The sequence below is a fragment of the Cherax quadricarinatus genome, chromosome 100, assembly GCF_038502225.1.
Source record: "Cherax quadricarinatus isolate ZL_2023a chromosome 100, ASM3850222v1, whole genome shotgun sequence".
Lineage (NCBI taxonomy): Eukaryota > Metazoa > Arthropoda > Malacostraca > Decapoda > Parastacidae > Cherax > Cherax quadricarinatus.
The window spans coordinates 6873025-6892512 of NC_091391.1; the positions used below are offsets into that span (position 1 = coordinate 6873025).

Genomic DNA, 19488 nt, shown 5'->3' on the forward strand with positions numbered 1-19488 from the left:
CTCAATTTCAAGCCATTTCCAGTGTTAACACCAATCAAAATTATCTCTATTTCTGTAATATGTCTTCCATTCTATCAAATGAGACCAAGAAATCACAAATACAACTATAAAAAACATACGAAAAAACACTGCAGTCGCTGTTTTAATCGAAAATCATGGTCTCAGTTTTTTTTCTCTCATTATAGACAGTGTGCTGCAGGATTTGTTTTATGTGGTGCACACATACCACATAGATGTATTCTCTCATATCTAGGCCCAAATTTACCACTCACAGTTTATCAGAGTGAGCTGAGCTCATGACGTAGATCTACGGTTTGGACCCTGAACGTAAAGCCGTAGATCTACGGGACGGACCCTGAAAGGGTTAAAGATACACAACATATCCCTCCAAACTGCCAATATCCCAAACCCCTCCTTTAAAGTGCAGGCATTGTACTTCCCATTTCCAGGACTCAAGTCCGATTATATGAAAATAACCGGTTTCCCTGAATCCCTTCACTAAATATTACCCTGCTCACACTCCAACAGATTGTCAGGTCCCAAGTATCATTCGTCTCCATTCACTCCTATCTAACACGCTCATGCACACTTGCTGGAAGTCCAAGCCCCTTGCCCACAAAACCTCCTTTACCCCCTCTTTCCAACCCTTTCGAGGACGACCCCTACCCCTCTTTTCTTCCCCTATAGATTTATATGCTTTCCATGTCATTCTACTTTGATCCATTCTCTCTAAATGACCAAACCACCTCAACAACCCCTCTTCTGCCCTCTGATTAATGCTTTTATTAACTTCACACCTTCTCCTAATTTCCACACTCCGAATTTTCTGCATAATATTTACACACACACACACACACACACACACACACACACACACACACACACACACACACACACACACACACACACACACACACACACACACACACACACACACACACACACACACACACACACACACACACACACACACACACACACACACACACACACACACACACACACACACACACACACACACACACACACACACACACATACATTTATTATAGTTTTTTTTTTTCAACAAACCGGCCGTATCCCCACCAAGGCAGGGTGGCCCAAAAAGGAAAACAAAAGTTTCTCTTTTTAAATTTAGTAATTTATATGGGAGAAGGGGTTACTAGCCCCTTGCTCCCGGCATTTTAGTCGCCTTTTACAACACGCATGGCTTACGGAGGAAGAATTCTGTTCCACTTCCCCATGGAGATAAGGGGAAATAAACAAGAACAAGAACTAGAAAGAAAATAGAAGAAAACCCAGAGGGATGTGTATTTTTTTTTTTTTTTTTTTTACAACAAGTCGGTCGTCTCCCACCGAGGCAGGGTGACCCAAAAAAAAAGAAAGAAAATACTTTCATCATCATTCAACACTTTCACCACACTCACACATTATCACTGCTTTTGCAGAGGTGCTCAGAATACAACAGTTTAGAAGCATATACGTATAAAGATACACAACATATCCCTCCAAACTGCCAATATCCCAAACCCCTCCTTTAAAGTGCAGGCATTGTACTTCCCATTTCCAGGACTCAAGTCCGACTATATGAAAATAACCGGTTTCCCTGAATCCCTTCACTAAATATTACCCTGCTCACACTCCAACAGATCGTCAGGTCCCAAGTATCATTCGTCTCCATTCACTCCTATCTAACACGCTCATGCACGCTTGCTGGAAGTCCAAGCCCCTCACCCACAAAACCTCCTTTACCCCCTCTTTCCAACCCTTTCGAGGACGACCCCTACCCCTCTTTCCTTCCCCTATAGATTTATATGCTTTCCATGTCATTCTACTTTGATCCATTCTCTCTAAATGACCAAACCACCTCAACAACCCCTCTTCTGCCCTCTGACTAATGCTTTTATTAACTCCACACCTTCTCCTAATTTCCACACTCCGAATTTTCTGCATAATATTTACACCACACATTGCCCTTAGACAGGACATCTCCACTGCCTCCAACCGTCTCCTCGCTGCTGCATTTACCACCCAAGCTTCACATCCATATAAGAGTGGATGTGTATATATACATATATATGCTTGTACATGTATGTGTAGTGTGGCCTAAGTAGAAGTAGCAAGACGTACCTGAAATCTTGCATGTTTATGAGACAGAAAAACGGACACCAGCAATCCTACCATCACGTAAAACAATTACAGGCTTTCGTTTTACACTCACTTGGCAGGACGGTAATACCTCCCTGGGCGGTTGCTGTCTACCAACCTACTATCTAGGATATATATATATATAATATACATATAAATCTGTCTATCTTTATCTTTTTGGGTCACCCTGCCTCAGTGGGAGACGGCCAACTTGTTGAAAGAAAAAAAAAATATATATATGTATATATATGTAAATTTTTTTTTTTTTCAACAAGTCGGCCGTCTCCCACCGAGGCAGGGTGACCCAAAAAGAAAGAAAATCCCCGAAAAGAAAATACTTTCATCATCATTCAACACTTTCATCTCACTCACACATAATCACTGTTTTTGCAGAGGTGCCCAGAATACAATAACTTAGAAGCATATACGTATAAAGATACACAACATATCCCTCGAAACTGCCAATATCCTGAACACCTCCTTTAGAGTGCAAGCATTGTACTTCCCATTTCCAGGACTCAAGTCCGGCTATATAAAAATAACCGGTTTCCCTGAATCCTTTCACTAAATATTACCCTGCTGACACTCCAACGGATCGTCAGGTCCCAAATACCATTCGTCTTCATTCACTCCTATCTAACATGCTCATGCACGCTTGCTAGAAGTCCAAGCCCCTCACCCACAAAAACCTCCCTTACCCCCTCCCTCCAACCTTTTCGAGGACGACCCCTACCCCGCCTTCCTTCCCTTACAGATTTATACCTCTCCATGTCATTCTACTTTGATCCATTCTCTCTAAATGACCAAACCACCTCAACAACCCCTCTTCAGCCCTCTGACTAATACTTTTATTAACTCCACACCTTCTCCTAATTTCCACACACCAAATTTTCTGCATAATATTTACACCACACATTGCTCTTAGACAGGACATCTCCACTGCCTCATTATTTTCCCTCTCCTACATGCAGGTTACCTGTGTCTTGTTCCATCCATTGTACTGTGACCTTGATTCTTTAGCAGAAGAACTTGTTAATAAAACACTGGATATGTTGACCTTCATTCTTAAGACAGAACTTGTTAAAAAAAAAAAAACCTGGATACTGTGACTTATTTTAACAGAAGAACTTGTTAAAAAAATAACTAAATTAAAAAAAAAAGACCTACAGGAGATAATAAATTATATTTTACACACTAAATGGAAAAGACCAAAGCATTAGATAAAGATTAGAAGATTTTATAAGAACCAACCAGTTGGGGTGACAGAAAGCATGCAAAAAGCTATAGCATTTAGTGTGAGGCATATTTTAAAAGTACAGTATGTATGTATGTATATTTTTTTTTTAACAAATCGGCCGTCTCCCACCGAGGCAGGGTGACCCAAAATGAAAGAATATCCCGAAAAAGAAAATACTTTCATCACCATTCAATACTTTCACCTCACTCGTACATAATCACTGGACGACTGACGAGTCATTATGACTTGTCTGTGGTTCAGGTCAGACTAAAATATCATTACTCTCTCATAAGTGCTGGTTATTTAACCTCTAATGTTTATGTACTATTTGACTCCTTGCTCTTCTTAGTATCCCCTTTTTTTTACTTGTTTGGGCATTAGCTAAGTTTTTCAATGCAGTATCCCTTCTTTCATGGATTTTTTGCTTGTATTTGTTATTTAAGTTACCATTTTATGTAGTTCTATTTTTGTCTTTTGTTTATGCTTAATTTCTTAAACCTAATTTGTTACCATTGTAATTTAAACCACATTTCAGCCATTACGTCATTCTTTCAAAAAGTTGTTTAACCCTTAAACGGTCCAAACAAATCAACGTTCAAATTCGTATTGCTACAAAAGTAGATCTACTTTTTTTAACATATTTTCAAATATAACAAAAAAAATGTAGATAAAAGTTTTTTTTACACATTTTCAAATGTAAAACAAAAAAGAAGATCTACATTTTTTACATACTTTCAGATGTTGAAAAAACATATGTATACGTTTGGACCATTTAAGGGTTAAATATGATTTATAGTATTCAGTATAAGATCTATAGAAAAACTTCACATGGCATTTTGTTATATGTATTGTAAAATTAAATAATAAATATTTATTCTAATACAGTTGTACCCCAAGTTTCGAACTTTCTTCGTTCCAGAAGGCTGCTCGAGTGCCGTTACCGAATGAATTTGTTCCCATAAGGAATAATGTAAATTAGTTTAGTCCATTTCAGACCCCCAAAAATACACTTACAAAAGCACTTACAAGAATACACTTACATAATTGGTCATGTTAGGAGCAGTTTGAAACTCGGGGCACCACAGTATTTGAGTTATATGTGTTTATCTACATGGGTAATATTTACAGTTAGTCAAGAGTGGTAACATAGTCTAGGTGCTGTTCCTCTTAAGCTAAATTTTATGTATAACGCTTTATTTATTTTTCAGTTTTACAGTTACCTTTCCCAGCAGCAGAATATGATGCAGGTACAGTATGTCTCCTTGTCTGTTTTACATTTGTGATATTTATTGAATAGTATTTAAAGTAACAAAGTTCTGTACTTTTTTGTATTAAGTTTTTCATCTGTGAGTTAAAATCGACTGAAAAATTCATGTAAAGAAACAGTAAAATACATTTGTACTGATATACAGATGCTCCTTGATTTATAATGGTTTGACTGAGGATATTTTGTTATTATGATTGTGCGATGTGCTGTAATTTTTTTTTCACTGTACTGTACTGTACATTTATTGAAAGGATAAACTTGTATTCATTTATTCTCAGTACTGGTATTTAGTTAGTTACAGTAATAATTTGTTAATTTATTCAGTGACAGTTATTTATTTTTTTAACCTGCTGGCTGTCTCCCACCAAGGCAGGGTGACCCCAGAAGAGAAACACTTTGACAATCATTCATATATAATCACTGTCTTGGCAGAGAAGTGAAGATACAGCAGTTTAGATGTCACTGAAAACAGCGAATATCCCAAACCCCTTGTTTAAAGTGCAGGCTTTGTGCTCCCCACCTCCAAGACTCAAATCCAGCTAACTTGTTTCCCTGGAATGGTTGGTGCTTTTACTTGATAAATGTATGGAAGAGGGTAAGGTACCTAGGGATTGGCACAGAGCATGCATAGTTTTTTTGTATAAAGGCAAAGAGGACAAAAGAGAATGCAAAAATTATAAGGAAATAAGTCTGTTGAGTATACCTGGTGTGAGGGGAAAAGTTCAATAGATAGGAGTAGCGAAGGAGTAAATAGTAACAATAATTTCATTGCCGGCTACTTGTTAAGGTAGGGTAAGCCTAGCTCCCGCTATTCCCCCCCCCCTTTTCCCCCTCCCCGAAAGTGATAGTTTGATTGTCGGCTGCTTGTTAAGGTAGGGTCAGTCTAGCTCCCGCTATCCCTTCCTCCCCCCCCCCCCCAAAAAAAAAAAAAGTGACGTGTGGGGCTCCGGTCAAACATTAAATCTCTCGACTCACAGCTCCCAGCACTACTGTAAGTACACGCCTGATCATATTTTAGTGGACTTATAGGTTGAAAGCTTCACTTTTGACCAATAATTAACTTAGTCCTTTCAGTCTTGATCGGTTAAATATTTTAATAATCACCACATCTTTTAGGTATTGTACTTATCATGGAGAGTCGTTTCTTAAGCAGTGGGTAATCTGTCTCTCTTTACAGCTTGGAATGACAGAGTGGGTCACCTGCCAACCAACGAGAAGAATAGAAGGAGACGGACTAACGTCCTGAGACGTCCCATGTTTAATCTACTTACCTGTTATGTACGCCAACGCAGGACCTAACCCCTCATCATAGCAGTGGTAACGAACCTGCTTTCCTGTCATCTGGATTAATTGTTTACGGTTATAAACTCTGTGAAGAACGAGCCAGTGGGTTGTCTCCAACACCTGCGACCCCCCCCCCCCCCCCCCATCATCAGCAATGGCTACGATTTCAACAACACGCAGTGTCACCAACACCTGACACCCCATTACCACGATATACCTATATTAGCGTCGAGTTCAAATGTCATTTTTTTTTTTTTTCATTTCATTTTTCATTTTTCTTTCAATTAGGATACCCATTCATGTTTTATTGTTTTACATTTTCTGTTTCTAAATAATAAAGTGTTTATCATTGTCTGTTATTATTTCTTTTTCTATTCATTAATTTTCCTGAGGAGGAACCAGCCTTGGTAATACTGACTGAAGTTGTTACAGGGCTGAGTAAGTCTTCACAAGTGGCGACCTTGCCAGGATCAACTCCACTGAATCAAGATTCAACTCCATCTCGAATCTACCATTGGAACTTAAACACCGCATACCACAGACGGTTACCACCAGCCATGAGTAATCATTCTCTATGGTAGGACTACAGTACAGGTATTTAAAAGATTTGGTGATTGTTATAGTCTCAATTTACTGTAAGTCAAGTCAGGCAGGATATAATAGTTAATTCTGCCACCTTTTTTCTGAGCTTGAAACACTTTGGAGGATTAGACTCTAGGGATCCGAGATTTTCCAGTGACAATTTGTTTCATTGAGCTCTTTATTTTATCAAGGGAACTGTCATAGGACACTCTTGATTTGTTGGTGAGAAGATTGGATGGTCAAGGGACCCCATTCTACTTACTGTTTGCTCGGAACCGGCATAGAACCCTTCGTTTTAATTAATACATATTGTTTAATTGAAGTAGGGATCGAGCCCTCTGGTTTATTTGTTTGAGCAGAGCAGGAATTGAACCCTCCGTTTTCTTTAATACCCGTTTCATTTCCCCTGATAGTTTAAGTTATTCTTGCAAGCATGGAGGAATACCAGTTTTGGATGAACGCTGGAAGTAAGTTAGGAATAACAGGGAAAAATTTAGAATCTTTCATTAGTGCTAAGATCCAGGAAAGACTCGAAAGAGAAAGAATTGAGAGAGAAGAGAGAGAGAAAGGGAAAGAGAAGAAGAAAAGGAGAGAGAGAGAGAATCGAAAGAGAAGAGAAAAAGGAGAAAGAGAACCTTGAAAGACAGGAGAAAAAGGAGAGAGAGAGAATTGAGAGAGAAATCCGAGAAAGACAGAAAGAGAGCGAGGAAACCAAAAAGAGCGTGATAGACTTGATCGTGAGGAAAGAGCTAGAGAACGTGAGGAACAAGCAAAAATACATGAGGAACAAGCTAAGATACGTGAGGAACAAGTTAAATTAAGAGAACTTGAGGAAAGAGCAAAGGATAGAGAACACGAGTTAATAGAGAGAGAAAAGGATCGCGAGCTCGAAAAATCTCTCCTTGAATTAGAGAATAAAAAGTTAACTTTTACACAACAACAATTAGAGGAAGGAGTAATTGAACATCATGCAGCTAGTGCACATATTCCAACACCTAATTTACCTCCCTTCACAGAGGGGGAAGACATAACTTCATACTTTATCAGGTTTGAAAATACCGCTACCCTCTGTGAATGGCCTGCTGACACCTGGGCTACCAGGTTAGGAATGTTATTTTCTGGTACCACTTTGAATATCTATGCAACTTTGTCGCAGGATATTATATGTAATTATAACCTACTGAAGAAGGCAATCCTTAAAGCATACCAAAAAACCACAAATTCTTACAGGAAAGATTTCAGGTATGCCACCTTACAGCCTGGCCAGAACTTTCAGCAGTTACAGGTAACACTTTCGTTTGTTGGACTTTTGGATAGAGAGTTCAGGAATTGATCACAGTTATGAATCTCTTAGAGACTTCATGGTTGCTGACCAGTTCCTGACAGCTCTTCCCCACCAGATAAGAACATTCATTGGAGAACGTAACCTGATTAAAGCTGAAGAAGTTGCTGAGGCCACTGACTTGTATGCCGAGGCTCACATTTCCTATAAAGACCTAAAGGGATCGAACCCTAAGGGCAAGGGTTCATCAGACCTTAAGAAATGAAAGCCTCTAGTGGAAAGTAAAATGACTTCTTTTATTCCTGTTTGTCATTTGTGCGGTGTTAAGGGACATAAACGTCCAGATTGTCCTTCTAAGAAGGTCCAAAAAGTTAGAAGATGTTTTGTTGATGGTAATGACCAAGCACCCTTCTGTTCAGGAGCAGTTAATGGTATAAAAGTCTCAGATTTATTACGTGACACTGGATGTACATGCATCGTAATTTCGGACAAACTGTTCCCTTACTTTAAAACCTCTCGTGTGTCCTCTATTCTTTCAGATTACTTGGGTCGTGAAAATGCTTTCCCTATAATACGCTGTTACTTGAAAACTAAATGGTTCACCGGTTGGACTAATGCGGTACTAGCCCCAATTACTTGTTCTATAATAGTGGGTAACATTAAAGGTGCCGTTCTTCCTTCAGAGGCGGATCTTTCGTCACCACCCGTGGATCTAAGTTTTCCAGCTCTTCCTTGCAAGTTAAATAATCCCCTTAACAATTCCGCACCGGAAGCTGCATTATCTCGTACTGTTCATTTGGGGGTGGAAACAGATGATACTGCTCTCGATAGTGAGGTAGCAGGATCCCCTCTCCACTCGTCAGGTGAAAATAAGGGTATTGCCTCCAGCACTCTCAATTTCTTGACTAGGGCTCAGACCATAACCCCGGCTTCTCCTACCTCCTCTTCTCCCACCGTGAGTCCTTTTATTTTCCCAGATTTTATGTCCAAGGATGACTTTGTCAATATACAGCGCAATTGCCCTTCACTTCGGGATTGTCATAATCAAGCTTTTAACAACAAAGTTATCCATGGGAGATACGTATCTCATAAGTTTGAATATATTAATGGTATCTTATATAAATCGGTCTTTAAATCTCATTCTTCAGTGATAGATTATTCCCTACTTGTTCCTAAACCATGCCGAGAGACTGTTCTTCAAATGGCTCATGATTTTCCAGTGACTGAACACTTGGTCCATCGTAAGACGTGGCATAAACTCAAGCACACTTATTTTTGGCCAAGCATGTACTTACAGGTTACAAAGAAGTATAGTTCTTGCAATAGGTGTCAGGTGCTTACTGCACAAAATACACACACTCCTAAATCCTGTATATTTATTAACCCCTTGACTGTCGCAACCCCCAATCCTGAAGTGTCTCCTGGTGTCGCAAAATTTGAAAAAAAAAAATTATTTTTTCTTATGAAATGATAGAGAATCTTTTCCCGATTGTAATGACACCAAAAACACAAAATTTAATAGAAAACTGACGGAATTATGCTCTCGCAAAGTTAGCGACCTCGGCGATATTTATAAATCGGCGATTTCGCCCACTTTGACCCCTATTTTCGGCTAATTCCATTGTTCCAGTCTACCAAGCTCATAGCTATTTCTTTAGAACTCAATTTTTTCTATCGATTGAATACAAGAAACTGCCCATTTACCAATTTCAACTACCCAATAACATGGTCAGAAATTTGCAATTTGGCCAGTTTCACGAAAATTAAAAAATATGACAATTTCAAAATACGGTCCAGAATGAACAATGCAGACATTCCTGGCTTTAAAATAACATTTTCTTTGTTCATCAATCACATCTCCAGGCCCCTCTGATATTACTCTTGCTTTCTATTTTGAATTTTTATTCAAACAAAAAATAGAAGATTTACTGTTATGCAGACTACTGAAATACTGTAATAATTGTATAAATAACATCAACCCATTCACGACTGCATATTAGAATGAGTAGCTCGACATTTATTGGATAATAACATCATTTGTTTACTTTTGAACATCGGCAAAAATCAAACATTTCCCCTAATTTGAGCTCCATTTCCAGGTTCTTTTTATAGTAAAATCAATCAAAATCACCTCTATTTCTATAATATGTTTTCCATTCTATTAAATGAGACCAAGAAAACGAGAATACAACCATAAATACTATACGAAAATAGGCCACAAAGTCGGCATTTTAATTGGAAAAAAACGGTCGTTTTTTTTTTTCTCATGCACTGCATGCTCCAGGATTTTTTTTATATGGTGCACACTGACCACACAGACCCATTCTCTCACATGTGGGCCTACCAGCTTTCTCCTGCTTGATTTGAAGCCGCTAGAATTTATGAGTATATATACGTCAAACACGGTACCTCGTAAGACTTATATATACGACGTCGACAGTCAAAGGGTTAAATCTAAAACTTCCCTCCTGCAGAAACGAGATACTCCACCATAGAGAAGGAATGTTTGGCTCTTGTGTGGGGTATCTCCAAGCTTAAATTTTATCTACTGGGAAAAGAATTCATTTTAGAAACGGGTCACAAACCTTTGATATACCTAGAAACTTTTAAGGGAACCAACAGTCACCTCTTGAGGTAGACATTGGCACTCCAGGCTTTTAAGTTCCATGTTGTGTATATGAATGGTTCATCCAATTATTTCTCTGACTGGTTAAGTTGTGACAGTCAGAAGATTTGTTGCCTTACGCGACTTCCACATGTTAGAACTTTTTCCTCGCCTATTCTTCTTATACTCCTTGACTATAAGTCTTGGTATGGGGGAGTGTGAGGGAAAAGTTCAATAGATAGGAGTAGCGAGGGAGTATATAGTAACAATAGTTTCATTGCCGGCTGCTTGTTAAGGTAGGGTCAGTCTAGCTCCCGTTATCCCCCCCCCCCTGAAAGGTGACGTGTGGGGCTCCAATCAAACATTAAATCACTCGACTCACAGCTCCCAGCACTACTGTAAGTACACGCCTGATCATGTTTTAGTGGACTTACTGGTTGAAAGCTTCACTTTTGACCAATAATTAACTTAGTCCTTTCAGTCTTGATCGGTTAAATATTTTAATAATCACCACATCTTTTAGGTATTGTACTTATCATGGAGAGTGATTTCTTAAGCAGTGGGTAATCTGTCTCTCTCTACAGCTTGGAATGACAGAGTGGGTCACCTGCCAACCAACGAGAAGAATAGAAGGAGACGGACTAACGTCCTGAGACGTCCCATGTTTAATCTACTTACCTGTTATGTATGCCAACGCAGGCCCTAACCCCTCATCATAGCAGTGGTAATGAACCTGCTTTCCTGTCATCTGGATTAATTATTTACGGTTATAAACTCTGTGAAGAACGAGCTGGTGGGTTGTCTCCAACACCTGCGACCCCCCCCCCCCCATCATCAGCAACGGCTACGATTTCAACAACACGCAGTGTCACCAACACCTGACACCCCATTACCACGATATACCTATATTAGCGTTGAGTTCAAATGTCATTTTTTTCATTTCATTTTTCATTTTTCTTTCAGTTAGGATACCCGTTCATGTTTTATTGTTTTACATTTTCCGTTTCTAAATAATAAAGTGTTTATCATTGTCTGTTATAATTTCCTTTTCTATTCATTAATTTTCCTGAGGAGGAGCCAGCCTTGGTAATACTGACTGAAGTTGTTACAGGGCTGAGTAAGTCTTCACACCTGGTAAAGTGTGTGATAGTTATTATTGAATGAATTAAGAGTAAGACGGAGAATAGGATAGCAGATGAACAAGGAGGCTTTAGGAAGGGTAAAGGGTGTGTAGACCAAGTGTTTACAGTGAAACATATAGGTGAACAGTATTTAGATAAGGGTAAAGAGGTTTTTGTGGCATTTATGGATTTGGAAAAGGCATATGACAGGGTAGATACGGGAGCAGTGTGGCAGATGTTGCAAGTGCATGGAATAGGAGGTAGGTTATTGAAAGCAGTGAAAAGTTTTTACAAGGATAGTGAGGCTCAGGTTAGAGTATGAAGGAGAGAGGGAGATTATTTCCCAGTAAAAGTTGGCGTTAAACAAGGGTGTGTGATGTCACCATGGTTGTTCACTATATTTATAGATGGGGTTGTAAGAGAAGTGAATGCTTGGGTGTTGGCAATTGTGACAACTCCCACAAAGTGGGAGTTGTCAGTTGCTCTTTGCTGATGACACTGTGCTTTTGGGAGATTCTGAAGAGAAGTTGCAGAGGTTGGTGGATGAGTTTGATGGCATATGTAAAAGGAGAAAATTGAAAGTGAATATAGGAAAGAGTAGGTGGATGAGGCTAACAAAAAAATTAGGAAATGAAAGATTGGATATCAGGTTGGAGGGAGAGAGTATGGAGGAGATGAATGTATTTAGATATTTAGGAGTGGATGTGTCAGCAGATGGGTCTATGAAAGATGAGCTGAATCGCAGAATTGATGAGGGGGAAAAAGGCAAGTGGTACACTGAGGAGTCTATAGAGACAAAGAACTTGTCCTTGAAAGCAAAGAGGGGAATGTATGAGAGTATGGTTATACCAGTGCTCTTATATGGGTGTGAAGCATGGGTGGTGAATGTTGCAACAAGGAGAAAGGCTGGTGGTAGTGGAGATGTTGTGTCTGAGGGGAGTGTGTGGTGTGAATATAATGCAGAGAATTCGTAGTTTGGAAATTAGGAGGAGGTGCGAGATTACCAAAACTATTAACCAGAGGGCTGAGGAGGGGTTGTTGAGGTGGTTCGAACATGTGTAGAGGATGGAACAAAATTAAATGACTTCGAGAATATATAAATCTGTAGTGGAGTGAAGGCGGGGTAGAGGTCAGCCTAGGAAAGATTGGAGGGAGGGGGTGAAGGAGGTTTTGTGTGCAAGGGGCTTGGACTTCAAGCAAGCATGTGTGAGCTTGTTAGATCAGAGCGAACGGAGACAAATGATTTATAGGACTTGATGTGCTATTGGAGTGTGAGCAGGGTAATATTTATGAAGAGATTCAGGGAAATTGGCAGGCCGGACTTGAGTCCTGGAGATGGGAAGTACAGTGTCTGCAATCTGAAGGAAGGGTGTTAATGTTGCAGTTTTATAACTGTAATGTGAGTGCACCTCTGGCAAGACAGTGATGGAGTGAATGATGGTGAAAGTTTTTCTTTTTTGGGCCACCCTGCCTTGGTGGGAAACGGCCGATGTGTTGATTAAAAAAAATAATAATCACTCTCCCACAGCTCATCAGGTCCTAAAACCCATTCGTCTCCACTCCAATCTAACACATTCACACATGCCTGCTTAATGTCCATACTCCTTGCACACAAAACCTCTTTTACCCCCTCCAGCCTTTCCAAGGATGACCTCTACCTTTCCTTCCCTCCACTACAGATTTATATTCCATTTTGCTTTGTCCGCTCTAAATGACCAAACCACCTCAATAACCCATCTTCACCCCTCTGAATAATACTTTTAGTAACTCCACATCTCTTCCTAATTTCCACATAACGAATTCTCTGTATAATATTTACGCCATACATTGCCCTTAGACAGGACATCTCCACTGCCTCCAGCCTCCTCCTTGCTGTAGCATTTGCAGCCCAAGCTTCACACCCATATAAGAGTGTTGGTACTACTATACTCTAATACATTCCCTTCTTTTCCTCCATGGTTAATGTTCTTTGTCTCTTATATATACCTCAGTGCACCACACACCTTTTTTCCTTTAGTTCTGTGGTTTACCTTGTCCTTCATAAACCCATCTGCTGACAAATCTACTCCCAAATATCTGAATACATTGACTTCTTCCATACGCCCTCCCTCCAATCTGCTACCCAATTTTTCTTGACCTAACTTGTGTGATACCCTCATCATCTCACTCTTGTCTATGTTCACTTTCGACATTCTTTCTTTACACATCCTCCCAAAATTGTCTGCTAACCTTCGCAACTTCTCTTCAGAATTTCCCAAAAGCACAGTATCATCAGTAAAAAAGGCACTGCGTCAACTCCCATTTTGTATGACTCCCCATAATTTATTTATTTACATATTTGGCTTGCAATATTTTCAACTTGCAATGGGTTCATAAGAACGTAACTCTGTCATAAGTCAAGGAGCGCCTGTATTTACAATAATAATATTATCAAAGGTAAAATTTTTTGGCTTCATTGGCAGGATTACATCCGGACTGGAACATATCAGCGTGCAATTCTCTCCAACATGAGTGACTTCAGGGACAAAATAATTTTGGATGTTGGTGCCGGTTCAGGGATTCTTTCGTTCTTCGCTGCCCAGGCTGGGGCTCGCAAAGTGTATGCTGTTGAAGCATCATCCATGGCACAGCATTGTGAGGTATAGTCATTGTATATGCAAACTGTAATACAATTTTTGTATTTAACAGCATTGTGAGGTATAGTCACTGTACAAGGTGTAATGCAGTTTTTGTATTTGGTGTATGATTTTTTTTGTCATCACACTTGTAATACAGTAAATCCCTGATTTATTTATTTATTAATTTGAACATGATACAGTGAAGTACAAAGGAATACAGTTATTACAGTGCAACATGCCAAAGCCCCTTGTATGCAGAGCATTATGGGCAGGCTTAAAATTAACTTAAGATTAACTAAGCAATGATATATTCAGTGGTACAAACATTATTGTAAACAAATAACAATTTAGCACAAATGAGTATTACAAAGACAGGTCATATGGTCATTATTAATAAGACTTTGGAAATACAAAACTAAATATGCTGGGTCAGTTGATTTGGAAACAAAATCTGCTGACTACAGAATTGTCTGTCATTATTAGCCCTTAAACTGTCCAAACGTAGCTCTGTGTTCGTGTGCGTAGCGCTCCGAACGTAGATCTACTTTTTTTTTTTTTTTTGCATTTGAAAGCATGTAAAAAATATGTTGATCTGTGTGCAGAGCGCTACACACGTGAATGTAGATCTATGTTTGGACAGTTTAAGGGTTAAAATCAAGGCTAAACAATCTTGTCTATTCTTCACAGTTATATGCCGTCTGCTCCATTCTATTAGCCTATTAAAGTAGGAGATTCCTGTATACTGAGCTTCATAAATCTTCATCTGTTACACATAACATTCAGTAGAATTTTTGTAAATGGGTTTCAATATTGTCACTAAAAATATTTTTTCACATATGACAAAAATTATAGTTACTGCGCACATCAAAGAAATTATAGTTACTGAACAGATCTTATTCACACATTAAAAATCTACTTTACAGATGTTAGTGAGAGCAAACAATCTTCAGGAAACCATCAAAGTGATAGCTGGCAAGATAGAAGAAATCGACTTGCCAGATATGGTTGATATGATTATATCCGAGCCAATGGGTTACATGTTGTACAACGAGCGTATGCTGGAAACGTATCTACACGCCAAGAAGTGGCTTAAACCATCTGGCCGCATGTTCCCTTCCCGGGGGGACCTTCATGTGGCTCCCTTCAATGATGAATCCCTTTATTATGAGCAGCTCAACAAGGCAAATTTCTGGTAAAAATTCACTTAATGTATTTTTTTTTTTATGAACTGGTTGTATCCCACCAAGGCAGGATGACCTAAAAAGAAAAACAAAAGTTTCTCTTTTTAAATTTAGTAATGTATACAAGAGAAGGGGTTACTAGTCCTTCACTCCTGTCTGTTGTGTGTATGCTTCATTAACCCTTTCACTGTCGAGACCTGTGATCTTAAACTCGCTCTCAATGTCGAAAAATATTCGGAAAAAAATTTCTCACCAAAATCTTCATAATATTTTTCTGAATGTTTTAAAAGAAAAAAAAAAATTGCTATGTTAAGTGAATGTATAAGAACCTTTGAACCAAGTGAGAGAGTAATTGTGGTAGGGGACCTGAATGCTAAAGTAGGAGAAACTTTTAGAGAGGGTGTGGTAGGTAAGTTTGGGGTGCCAGGTGTAAATGATAATGGGAGCCCTTTGATTGAACTTTGTATAGAAAGGGGTTTAGTTATAGGTAATACATACTTTAAGAAAAAGAGGATAAATAAGTATACAAGATATGATGTAGGGCGAAATGACAGTAGTTTGTTGGATTATGTATTGGTAGATAAAAGACTGTTGAGTAGACTTCAGGATGTACATGTTTATACAGGGGCCACAGATATATCAGATCACTTTCTAGTTGTAGCTACACTGAGAGTAAATGGTAGATGGGATACAAGGAGAATAGAAGCAACAGGGAAGAGAGAGGTGAAGGTTTATAAACTAAAAGAGGAGGCAGTTAGGGTAAGATATAAGCAGCTATTGGAGGATAGATGGGCTAATGAGAGCATAGGCAATGGGATCGAAGAGGTATGGGGTAGGTTTAAAAATGTAGTGTTAGAGTGTTCAGCAGAAGTTTGTGGTTACAGGAAAGTGGGTGCGGGAGGGAAGAGGAGCGATTGGTGGAATGATGTAAAGAGAGTAGTAAGGGAGAAAAAGTTAGCATATGAGAAGTTTTTACAAAGTAGAAGTGATGCAAGGAGGGAAGAGTATATGGAGAAAAAGAGAGAGGTTAAGAGAGTGGTGAAGCAATGTAACAAGAGAGCAAATGAGAGAGTGGGTGAGATGTTATCAACAAACTTTGTTGAAAATAAGAAAAAGTTTTGGAATGAGATTAACAAGTCAAGGAAGCCTAGAGAACAAATGGATTTGTCAGTTAAAAATAAGAGAGGAGAGTTATTAAATGGAGAGTTAGAGGTATTGGGAAGATGGAGGGAATATTTTGAGGAATTGTTAAATGTTGATGAAGATAGGGAAGCTGTGATTTCATGTATAGGGCAAGGAGGAAAAACATCTTGTAGGAGTGAGGAAGAGCCAGTCGTGAGTGTGGGGGAAGTTCGTGAGGCAGTAGGTAAAATGAAAGGGGGTAAGGCAGCCGGGATTGATGGGATAAAGATAGAAATGTTAAAAGCAGGTGGGGATATAGTTTCGGAGTGGTTGGTGCAATTATTTAATAAATGTATGGAAGAGGGTAAGGTACCTAGGGATTGGCAGAGAGCATGCATAGTTCCTTTGTATAAAGGCAATGGGGACAAAAGAGAGAGTGCAAAAATTATAGGGGGATAAGTCTGTTGAGTATACCTGGTAAAGTGTATGGTAGAGTTATTATTGAAAGAATTAAGAGTAAGACTGAGAATAGGATAGCAGATGAACAAGGAAGCTTTAGGAAAGATAGGGGGTGTGTGGACCAGGTGTTTACAGTGAAACATAAAAGTGAACAGTATTTAGATAAGGCTAAAGATGTCTTTGTGGCATTTATGGATTTGGAAAAGGCATTGGATAGGGGGGCAATGTGGCAGATGTTGCAGGTGTATGGTGTAGGAGGTAGGTTACTGAAAGCAGTGAAGAGTTTTTACGAGGATAGTGAGGCTCAAGTTAGAGTATGTAGGAAAGAGGGAAATTATTTCCCAGTAAAAGTAGGCCTTTGACAAGGATGTGTGATGTCACCGTGGTTGTTTAATATATTTATAGATGGGGTTGTAAGAGAAGTAAATGCAAGGGTCTTGGCAAGAGGCGTGGAGTTAAAAGATAAAGAATCACGCATGAAGTGGGAGTTGTCACAGTTGCTCTTTGCTGATGACACTGTGCTCTTGGGAGATTCTGAAGAGAAGTTGCAGAGGTTGGTGGATGAATTTGGTAGGGTATGCAAAAGAAGGAAATTAAAAGTGAATACAGGAAAGAGTAAGGTTATGAGGATAACAAAAAGATTAGGTGATGAAAGATTGGAGAGAGAGAGTATGGAGGAGGTGAATGTATTCAGATATTTGGAAGTGGACATGTCAGCGGATGGGTCTATGAAAGATGAGGTGAATCATAGAATTGATGAGGGGAAAAGAGTGAGTGGTGCACTTAGGAGTCTGTGGAGACAAAGAACTTTGTCCTTGGAGGCAAAGAGGGGAATGTATGAGAGTATAGTTTTACCAACACTCTTGTATGGGTGTGAAGCATGGGTGATGAATATTGCAGTGTAGAGAAGGCTGGAGGCAGTGGAGATGTCATGTCTGAGGGCAATGTGTGGTGTGAATATAATGCAGAGAATTCGTAGTTTGGAAGTTAGGAGGAGGTGCGGGATTACCAAAACTGTTGTCCAGAGGGCTGAGGAAGGGTTGTTGAGGTGGTTCAGACATGTAGAGAGAATGGAGCGAAACAGAATGACTTCGAGAGTGTATCAGTCTGTAGTGGAAGGAAGGCGGGGTAGGGGTCGGCCTAGGAAAGGTTGGAGGGAGGGGGTAAAGGAGGTTTTGTGTGCAAGGGGCTTGGACTTCCAGCAGGCATGCGTGAGCGTGTTTGATAGGAGTGAAGGGAGACAAATGGTTTTTAATACTTGACGTGCTGTTGGAGTGTGAGCAAAGTAACACTTATGAAGGGGTTCAGGGAAACCGGCAGGCCGGACTTAAGTCCTGGATATGGGAAGTACAGTGTCTGCACTCTGAAGGAGGGGTGTTAATGTTGCAGTTTAAAAACTGTAGTGTAAAGCACCCTTCTGGCAAGACAGTGATGGAGTGAATGATGGTGAAAGTTTTTCTTTTTCGGGCCACCCTGTCTTGGTGGGCCACCCTGCCTTGGTGGGCCACCCTGCCTTGGTGGGCCACCCTGCCTTGGTGGACCACCCTGCCTTGGACCACCCTGCCTTGTTGGGCCACCCTGCCTTGGTGGACCACCCTGCCTTGGTGGACCACTCTGCATTGGTGGACCACCCTGCCTTGGTGGGCCACCCTGCCTTGGTGGGCCACCCTGCCTTGGTGGGCCACCCTGCCTTGGTGGGCCACCCTGCCTTGGTGGACCACCCTGCCTTGGTGGGCCACCCTGCCTTGGTGGACCACCCTGCCTTGGTGGGCCACCCTGCCTTGGTGGACCACCCTGCCTTGGTGGGCCACCCTGCCTTGGTGGACCACCCTGCCTTGGTGGACCACCCTGCCTTGGTGGACCACCCTGCCTTGGTGGGCCACCCTGCATTGGTGGGCCACCCTGCATTGGTGGGCCACCCTGCCTTGGTGGGCCACCCTGCCTTGGTGGACCACCCTGCCTTGGTGGGCCACCCTGCCTTGGTGGACCACCCTGCCTTGGTGGACCACCCTGCCTTGGTGGACCACCCTGCCTTGGTGGACCACCCTGCCTTGGTGGGCCACCCTGCCTTGGTGGGCCACCCTGCCTTGGTGGACCACCCTGCCTTGGTGGGCCACCCTTCCTTGGTGGACTATCCTGCCTTGGTGGACCACCCTGCCTTGGTGGACCACCCTGCCTTGGTGGACCACCCTGCCTTGGTGGACCACCCTGCCTTGGTGGACCACCCTGCCTTGGTGGGCCACCCTGCCTTGTTGGACCACCCTGCCTTGTTGGGCCACCCTGCCTTGGTGGGCCACCCTGCCTTGTTGGGCCACCCTGCCTTGGTGGGCCACCCTGCCTTGGTGGACCACAAGGCCTTGGTGGGCCACCCTGCCTTGGTGGACTACCCTGCCTTGGTGGACCACCCTGCCTTGGTGGACCACCCTGCCGTGGTGGGAATCGGCCAGTGTGATAATAAAAAAAAAATAAATTAACAGTAGAATTGATGAGGGAAAAAAGGTGAGTGATGCGTTGACGTATATGTGGAATCAAAAAACGTTATCTATGGAGGCAAAGAAGGGAATGTATGAAAGTATAGTAGT

At 40.8% G+C, this 19488-nt stretch overlaps 1 protein-coding gene across 4 annotated transcripts in view; it reads left to right on the forward strand.

Moving 5' to 3' along the window:
- The window catches only part of Art4 (arginine methyltransferase 4), a 167544-nt gene that overhangs the window by 35538 nt on the left and 112518 nt on the right, over positions 1 to 19488 (forward strand). For all 4 annotated transcript variants that reach the window (XR_011390991.1, XM_070079630.1, XM_070079632.1 and 1 more), the window contains exons 4-6: positions 4594 to 4632; positions 13989 to 14165; positions 15068 to 15336. Coding sequence is in view for 3 of the 4 variants with exons in the window: in XM_070079630.1 (XP_069935731.1) it covers positions 4594 to 4632; positions 13989 to 14165; positions 15068 to 15336 (485 nt within the window). In the remaining variant the exon portion in view is untranslated. The remainder of the gene's footprint in view (positions 1 to 4593; positions 4633 to 13988; positions 14166 to 15067; positions 15337 to 19488) is intronic.